The sequence below is a fragment of the Azolla caroliniana genome, unplaced genomic scaffold, assembly GCF_043228905.1.
Source record: "Azolla caroliniana isolate FFs.n. ecotype wild unplaced genomic scaffold, voAzoCaro1.0.p SCAF_16, whole genome shotgun sequence".
NCBI lineage: Eukaryota > Viridiplantae > Streptophyta > Polypodiopsida > Salviniales > Salviniaceae > Azolla > Azolla caroliniana.
The window spans coordinates 3,388,293-3,397,740 of record NW_028230451.1 but is presented as its reverse complement, the minus strand read 5'-3'; the positions used below and the strand labels follow the sequence as shown (position 1 = coordinate 3,397,740).

Here is a 9,448-nt window from a genome sequence, read left to right as displayed (position 1 = left end):
TACTTCGGAAGGCCAGAAAAACACACAGAGGAACGCAATATTTTGGGATGAAATGCCTGACGCAAACAGCCACGTGGCGCGTTGCCATTGGCCTAGCTCCACGTGGCGTCCTCCCTTTGGTGGGGACGCAGGCCCACGTGGCATTCTGCTATTGGATGGGCATCTCCACGTGGCGGCCTGCCATTGGACGGGGGCAGACGGTCCGGGACATCGACATCCTGTGGGCGTGTGTGTGTGTGCATGCGCGTGTGGAGCTCCTTCATTTTTGACTCCCGATGTTCCTTTTCAGTTCTTTTCATCGTTCCTTTACAGATCGGTGTAGATGAGTGTTACCGTGAGAGAACAAGTAAAAGGGTGTGCTATGGTTGGGTCCCCATGTTGGCCAAGTCGAGAACCGCAAACCCGAATGCCGTTGATGGTAGAGTTGTATTATGTATATAGTAGAGTGGGACGTTTACAAGCTTTGTGCAAATCCATCTCTTCATACGCACGTTGCATATCACCACCTTCCTCGTACATGGATGATTCTCCTATTATATATATATATATCACTCGGTACCATGAGCTCTTTCCATGTGTTTGTGATGAATGCAATCCGATAAGTCAATTCTCCCAGTGCGAGCAATGTGGTCGAGAGATTCTTATTCATGCTCGCATGTATTATGTGTTGTCAACAAAAAAGAAAGAAAGAAAGTGATCAACTAATGGTTTAGCAAAATAAATTATTAAAAGTTGATTGATGTTTCTTTTGTCCAAATGGCTTTGATTTGTTGGATCACCACTCCCACTCATTCAAAAGAATTTCCCTTCACATAGGCACACCATCAATACATGGTTTTCTAGCTCTACGGAATATCAGTTATGTGACACTTTTCTATTCTTTGTTGATCTTGGATAGTAAGGTTATCAAAATGAGACCCAAAAGTTAAATTCATGAGTCCGCATTTTCTACAATTAGTGATACTTTAACTTGAATGAATCGAATAATAAAACATGGCTTACCATTTATGACTACCCTAATATGAAGGGAAAAAAAGGAATGAGAGGAAAGATATATTGTCTACCGATCCAATAACAATTCTTGGTTGTCCTTCTACTCATTAATCATGATATGTCATTTTCACAGTGTGATGACATCCCATTGGTTTTGTGAATGAGAATCAAGTCCATGCATTGAATGGGAGAAGTGACATATGATACAAAGATGTGTCGAATCAAGGATTCTAATGCAATGCTCCTAGTTGATGGTCTAAATATACTACAACTAGTGTAGGCCCATTATGAAAAAAGAGACAATCTAATTGAACTTTGTGTTACAATATATTAAACTTACAAAATCATCCTTGACATGGGCAAGTGAGAGAAACACCATAATAGTCTATGAGACCTAACTAAGGTTACAATTGTATATATTAACTCATTAATGCAAGTAACAAAAGAAGAAGGAGAAGGAAAACATTGATATGGTAGCTTCCTAAAACAAAATGAGTTGAAATTTTAACTTATTGCATCGCTTTCAATTGTTTTTTTACTAGGCATGTTTGTTGCCAAAGAAGCACATGCAAACAAACAAAGGAATATATCAACCAAATATTGAGCCATAACCTCTACATGATGACACTTATTGTTTATTGAAAGTTGTAAATCCATTTTTTAGCAAAAATCGTGAAATGCATTTATAATGCGAAATACATTAAATACACTCTCATCACTTGCCTTATGCAAAATGAGCATTAACAATGCACGACCTCAATTAAATATATTACATTAATTTTTTTTGATATAGTACGGCAAAAAGCCACATTTCACATTTGAATCTTTCTATGTCATGTTGTGTTATTGTCATCTCTCGCATTTACCATCCATCACCTTAGTAGAGGTGGGTAGTGGCACTGGGTGGACAGTTAAAAAGGCCATGCACTGTGGAGACATAAGGAACAATAATAATTTGCTCGATGCAAGAATGTCCTCGCTACAGAAAAAAAGGCTAAGTTGGGCCGCGTGCCAAGAATGTAAAGATTGCATTACGTGAAAACAAGAAGTCTAATATGCAATGGGTTGCATGATATCTATATTGTCCACAAAAGCTTAATTTTTTATCCATACTAAGAAGATGGACAATGATAAGCATTCCAAACTTACAAATAGGAAATTGTCATCAATAAGTGTACAATGACAACTGAGATACCCACAAGTAACAAAAAGGGCAACCTCCATGTAGGTTATTATTTTTTAGCAAGTTCACAACAAATAATGTTTTGATTGGTTCGTCTCATGCATTAGTGCTAGAGGGAAAAACCTTTTCAGGATCCAAAAGATGCGTAAATATCCTTTTAAATATCTTCGCTAGAAGTGGCGAGGGGAAAACATGGAGGGTTGTAAAAGGTTGTCATGACTGAAATAGTTTCATAAGAAGGATGACATATTGTTTTAAGTTTGACATAGCGGCTCATCTCATTGGACATCCAAAGAGCACGGAACGACGACCAACTCTTGACAACACACAGAGGAGGTCTTTGATCAAAACCAACTCCATGAAGTTAGCTTCTTTAAGCAATCTGTCAAGGAAATCTCTGTTTGATTGTCTGCAACTTAGAGACATCACAGTACAAATTTACACTCTTTACTTTGAGTGCTTCTAAGCCCTTCAGTGTCTAATCGACACTTGTATAGTTCTGTTTATTCTTTGTGGGTTTTCGCCTCACTTTGAGGGTTCCCACTAGTAATAAAAATGCAGACAAGTCATAACTTGGCTCTCACAAGGAAGGAGGAGCCTCTGAAAAAAAAAGCAGCTCTACCTGAAAATTTATGAGATATACCATAGCTGGATTCGAACCCAAGAACAGAGCAATCGATCATACATACATGTGTATATAAATCTATGATCTATATATATCTTCTCTGCATTTCTTTCAATATTTTTCCGATTTGACCATGGCAGAGTTACTCCTCACATGCCCCTCTGGCCTTTCCCGATCACAGGTAAGTCTCTCTGCCTCTCTGCCTGCCTCTCATGACCACTTTCTTTGTTTGTGGATTGTATAGGAACACAAGGTAACTCAATATACACTCCCAGAAGTGGAGACTTCTTTCTCAAGTACTGCTAACATGCAAAAAAAAAGAAATGCACCTCTTGGTTGGATTATACCCATTTTTTCTCGTTTAAAAGCGTTCAAACCTCAAAATTTTCGTTCAAAACAGAATAACATCCTATATTGCTGACTTACGAGGTCCCTGGGGAGAGTAGTGCTCCAAGACATATATATGTTATTGCTATGATAAGAGGAAGTTCCACTTATGAAGTGAATGGGTTGACAAAGATATATACAGATCTACGTAGACCTATGTAAATCAGGTTGCGGTGTTTTCTGTTCGAAAGGAATAAAAAACACCTGAGGTCTCATCTTCATGCATATATGCATGCACACATGTGTATATACATGTAAACGTCCCAACCACACATGCGCAAAATGTGTTTTTGGTGATCCTATCCTCTAATTGTGTGAAATTATGTTATTGGTTTTATATGTCTCCGAAGGACAACTAACAAATATGCTTGCCTCAATTTTTTTAAGAAAATAAAACTTAAATTGAGGCTTTAGAGAAAGGCTATCAAACTTTAGGACATAATAAAATTTTAATTGAAGTATGATTGGTAATCAACAAGCTGTATGGGAGTAATTTTTGAAAAGTCAAACTTGTTACTTGGTCTTACTGTGGTTTGCATAGTAGATGCCAAACACAAGGCATGTTCCACGTTGTTTTCATCGCAATGTGTGCGACCTATATATTCCATGCTTGAAAGTTTTCGTAATACAGTGAAAGTTTTTTGAAAAACAGGACAGGGAAAAAACAATGAAAGATATAGCAACATGGTTTAAAATCCATAATGTCTCATGAGTCCTAATAAAAGTTACAACCATTAGTCTTTGCTGTTCAACATGACCAATTAAAGAAATATGTTCTCTAGCTTCCTAAAACTAAATAGCTTGAACGTATGTATAATCATGATTGACCTTTGCCAATCATGAGAGAGGGGGAGTGGTATATATTTATATATTTCAAGTTCTTGCAAGTGATTGAGAGTATAACTATGGAGAATTCCTTATACCCTGGATTAATTGAGAGGTAGAGATACAAATGATGAGAGTTCTTGTTCAAAAATAAAAGAAACCTTTCTGATGCTCTACACCACATTCTAGAAGGAAACTGGCCAGGCTATCAACTTGCCATTCATGGTTATTCATTGAATTAGCTCATATTTTGATGTTTTCTTTTTGCAGCTAAAAGTTGATTTTAGTTATTTGTATGACAGAGTGCCTCACCCTGATCTTGGCCTTGAAACATCCATTGAAAATGTTAGTCAAATGACATTTGTTGTTTTATCGTTTTATATGAGCTGATTTTTTAACCCTAAAATTTTAATTTACCTTAGTTATTTATGTAGGTCTGGGCAGAACGACTGAAGAAGAACCCATCATTATTCATTGCCTCAAAATTCAGAGTATTTCCCATATGCTAATAAATGTAACACTTTTATGTTCTTTTAAATAATCCAAGCTGTAAATTTTCTCTAATTACTGAGATGCCTACACAACTCAGGCATTACTTTTGCTTTTCTGATCATAAAACCTTCTGTGTTATCACCATAATGTGAGTGTTTATTCAAGATAATGATAATGCTTCTTCCATAATGTTCTACAATATGTAGGAATTGACCCTTTTTACATTTTTCCTTGTCATGCAGTATGGAGGATACAGAATTTCTTTAAGGGAGGATGAAAGTGAAAGCATCTACATTTGTCTTGGACTTACAGACTACAAGTATGGACTATGATTATTTATGATTCTTAAATTGCTACAGATGCTGCATAAAGGGGAGATATCATGGATTATGTGCAGGACTTTTGTTGGAACAAACTTGTCCCCACAATGGAAGGAGTTCTTAAATTGTTTGGAAGGTACGTGAATACTGATTTTTTGGGATTATCTTATTGATGAATTGATGTATTTTGTAAGTAGACAATAATTATTTTGTTTCTTTACTCTCTTGTTGATATCTAGAATATGTTGAGCCTACCCAGGCCAGGAATGCTATAAAATCTTCTTTGAAGACTTTATTGTTGAGTTCACTTTCTTCTTGTTTTTCATGCAAGTATATTAGATACTTAATGCTTCGGAGAATTCTCAAAGTAGAGCCTTAGTTATCTCAAAATATCATTGTAACAGTAAAATAAAGTGCAGTACTGTTTCCTTCGGGCTAGCCCTAATTCTTATTGGGTAAGACTTCATTATTAGAACTTATCATTGTGAGTTCTATGTATATGATTTTTGATTTATGATTTTGGGAAAATTGGAGTTTGAGTTGTCTTGCTCATACCAAAAAAAAGTAGTAGTGTCTGAGTATGTCAATGTAGGTAAAAAAGAAAAAACACAACGTATGTATTTCAATAAATCCTTGCTGCGGGAAATTTCTTTTTCTACAATTTTATATGTCTGTTTGTAACCTTTTTTCATCCTTAGCTCTCCTTTGTAAAGAAAGTATGAATTTTTTGTCTACTTCTTCTAGGGATTCATGTCCATTTGCATCTGTAGTTTTGTTTTCAAGTAGAAAATACTTAGGCACTCTTATTAATTTGGAAGCTCGGGACTTCATTAGACAAGGTTTTACAGTGAAGTTTTGTTTTAAATGCAATGCATCCCATTGTATCCAACATTGGTGGAAATTGTGAGCTTTCAGAGATGGTAACATCTCTCTCTTTTCCTTCTTTCTGAATGCCATAAACAAATTTTCGGTTTTTCTTTCTGTAGGTCTTTTACGTTTCTAAGTAGTGGTTTGGTATCATATACTAGATGACATAGAAAAATGCAAACATACAGCAAGTCCACTTGGAAATGGTGCTGTCATTGAAACCAAGGACAATTGCATTCTGTTGCTAAGAAGAAGTGAAAATGTCGGAGAATTTCCTGGACATTTTGTGTTTCCAGGAGGACATTCCGAGGTTTGCTCTGTTCAGAATCTTTTTCATTGCGTAAGATTTTCCAATTAAGGAACCCCTTCGTACTTACTATGTGAATTTTATTTTAAAGCCCTCTGAGGTAGGAATATCTGGACATTTAAATAATGCAATGGACGATAAGGAAGCATTGAACAGAGTCATTGCGGCAGAGATGTTTGATGGAATTATAAGAGAAGTTGTAGAGGAGACTGGGATCCCAGCTGCATTTCTGGTAACTTCCCACATTTTTTATGTTTAGCATATGTGGAATACTGTGTGTATGTGTATGTGCATCGTGTTTATAAATTCTTGTTATACCTCAAAAGATGTAGAGGACAATATTTCTGTGTCTTCTTCTTTGAGTGTTTCTAGTCTGAAGACAGATATACTTGCCTACTGTTCGTTTTGTTGTAAAATTTGGGATGTTCCAATTGTTCAGGAATGAGGGACATTTCCTTTCCTTCGCCATTTACTATAGTTTCATCAGCAGCATGGATATTTAGAACCAGTTCCTATCATTCATAAGATCCATATTTTTTTTAAGTGGAAACCCAAGATCTTGTTTTTGCTTACTGGTCACAATTTAACATTTCAGAGTGATCCATTATTCATTGGAATTTCTCGACGCATTGTTAATGTCCGGCCCACAGCTTTCTTTTTTATGGCATGTTCTGCATCATCATCAGAGGTTTTGCAGTTCTACAAGGATGCACAACATGGGTTTGAATCCACTCAGCTTCTGAGTATCGCAAAGGTGATAACATCTATTTTTCATCCATAAATTGACATTTTATCCAAAAGTAAAATATAGCCATCATTTTGCATTATAAATTTTCTCGTTAATATGTTATCCTTGTATGCAGGAGGAACTACCAGATGTGATAGAAAAAATGCCCGGTTGTCATCAAGGAGGAGCTGCACTGTATCAATTAATGAGCAAACCTAAGCATGATGCCCTACTACAAATAGATTAAAATAAAAAAAAGTTACAACTAACGCCCAGTAATTTCGTGCATATTTTATTGCTCCCATATGCTACAAAAAATATGGTGAAATTTCTAAGAGGTTCTAGAATAAAGGGTCGATTGAAGATAACAAGAAAGCCAATATATCCATCTGTTGTCGTTCTGTTTATTTATTTGACTTCTCTTAGATTCAATTCTATGTGGTGCACTCGCCTTGCTTGTCTCCACAATACTTTTTCCAGCTGCATTAGTTTGGAAAGAAACACTTGCAACCAAATGACAACTTGCTGGGTTAGCATGGATTTATATTCTGGTGATCAATTTTAACAAGACCAAGTCACATGGCCCAAGGTTCAGATTTCTAGATTGATCTCAAAACAAATGTAAGAAGAAAGTATGTGAACTAATTCAATTGTGTTGAAGTCAATTATTCTATCTTCCAAATTAATCAGGTGGTTTTGCACAAATGATTACCCTCATTTCTAACTTGTGAGTATCAGGTGTCTTGCAAGTTGCAACAACCATTTAATATTACTTTGAAGGAGCTAAAGCATATGACAAAACAAGATATCTTTTGTCATATGTTCCTACAGTGATTTGAATTAACGTAGTGATTTTCTCACACATTTATTAATAAAACTGTGTATTTTCACAAAAAAAGAAACCTATCATTATTGCTGAGATTATTGTTTATGTTTTCTTTATGCTGGATTGACCAATAAGTATGAAAGCACTATAAAGTTACATATCATTCAAGCTGAACATGAGCTAGCATTATGTTGGGCAAATATCACATGAAAGTGATAATTGTCTTTAATAATCAAGCAGTAGTGGACATTTATAAAATTTAACACACCTTTTATGCCAACTTTATAAAATTAAGCATTTGAATTACATGTTTGCAGTATATACTATATGCTATGTAGCATTGACTAGTAGCTCAAACATTCAAGATGTGATTTTTCTATTGAGGTTTGCTACATGGTTAGTCTAGCACCTTAAATAGTTAGTTGAATGTACAAATGAAAAACTTAACCTATCCTCAAAAAACTAAATAATTGCTTAAAGAAGACACAAGAAATGTATAACGCTACACTCATTTTCACTTGTGGAAACCAAACAAGAGCTCCAATATCAAAGATTCAAACTTGGGACTCTAGTTCCAAATGAAAATCAGAAAAAGAAGCTGAAAAGAACACAAAAATGACTTGTTTATATATGTATACATCACACACATTATTTGGCCGTTTTATTTTTAGTAACACTTTTATTACTAGTGGGAAACCTTAAAGGTAGGTGAAAACCCACAAAGAATAAAGAAAAATATACAAGTGTCGATTAGACACTGAAGAGCTTAAAAGCACTCAAAGTAATGACTATAAATTTGCAGTGTGATGTCTCTATGTGATGTCTCTAAGTTGCAGACAATCAAATAGAGATTGCTTGAGGGATTGCTTAAAGAAGCTAACTTCATTCAGTTGGTTTCGATCAAAGACCTTATTATTGCGGGCTGTCCAAATGGTCTAGAGTGCCCAAAATCGTGTCCATTGGAGAAAACAGGCATTATTGGATAGAGCACACAGAATTTGTCAAAATATCCAAAGCTACATTCGCCCAGGAAATCTCTGATAAAGAGATGCACTTAGTCTTTGTACAAATGTTGTAGTGAATGAGGAAGTCCATAATAAGAGTGGAACCGTTTCCAATCATCCACCACATCTTGCACAATGCAACGCGACTATCGATCTCTTTTGAATATTCGACCCACCATAATGTTGCTTTGTCCCATTTGGTATCAATGCCCATGTCACATGGTTAGGACACCATGGAAAGTGAAGCATATGACAAGTGCTTAAAACCCCCGGTTAACGAGTGCATGATATTGTGTCATGTTGCACCTAGGGAGTCGTTGAATGTTACGGGATGGCGAGGGTATCCCTTCCATTAGCACAATGGTATGATGTATTGACAAATTCCTTTGAATAAGTTGTGAACTTGTTTTGTAGTAGCTATTGTTAAGGGATGGTGAGCTTATATCTTCCATTAGCGTCAAGTCTTTTTTTTGTGAAAAGATATCCATTCATAAGGGTAATCAAATTACAAAGTTTTGATTCCGAAGTGATTGGCGGAGGGAACAACCATCTTGGTGGCTAAAAGTGCCAAAAAGGAGTGTCACTCTTGAAGGACATAACTGGAGTAACTTTCCACAGAGCAAGAAATCGACGACATTAAGCAACTTTATCGATAGAATATCCAATAATACAATCCCATTGACCTTTCAAAGTATGAACCATGTCCAACCAAATATTATTACTAATTCGGTTGGTGAGGCTCTAACTCGATGAAAAACGAGAGAGCATCGACCCTTCTAGATGTAATAAGTAGTCATAATACTCAAGATCTCCCATAAATGGTTGCACCTCCTCCCTTACCCCTAAAAACTGCATAGACACTAATGGCCATTAGCGTCTAGTTATTGATAAA

General features: G+C 35.9%; 1 protein-coding gene across 1 annotated transcript; it reads left to right on the top strand.

Annotated features, from left to right (window-relative positions):
• Positions 1-2,871: 2,871 nt before the first annotated feature.
• NUDT9 (nudix hydrolase homolog 9) lies at positions 2,872-7,431 on the top strand. The gene is made up of 9 exons (XM_087332612.1): positions 2,872-2,982; positions 4,284-4,358; positions 4,448-4,504; positions 4,748-4,824; positions 4,903-4,961; positions 5,854-6,002; positions 6,091-6,231; positions 6,595-6,753; positions 6,863-7,431. The coding sequence occupies exons 1-9, from the start codon at positions 2,935-2,937 to the stop codon at positions 6,971-6,973; spliced, it is 876 nt and encodes a 291-aa protein (XP_087188738.1). The 5' UTR covers positions 2,872-2,934; the 3' UTR covers positions 6,974-7,431.
• Positions 7,432-9,448: the final 2,017 nt, after the last annotated feature.

Bases quoted from the DNA above. Each gene is read 5' to 3' on its own strand.
- NUDT9 (XM_087332612.1), top strand. From the start codon at position 2,935: ATGGCAGAGTTACTCCTCACATGCCCCTCTGGCCTTTCCCGATCACAG. The intron at 2,983-4,283 runs GTAAGTCTCTCT...TTCTTTTTGCAG, and splicing joins CTGGCCTTTCCCGATCACAG to CTAAAAGTTGATTTTAGTTA. The intron at 4,505-4,747 runs GTATTTCCCATA...CTTGTCATGCAG, and splicing joins TCATTGCCTCAAAATTCAGA to TATGGAGGATACAGAATTTC.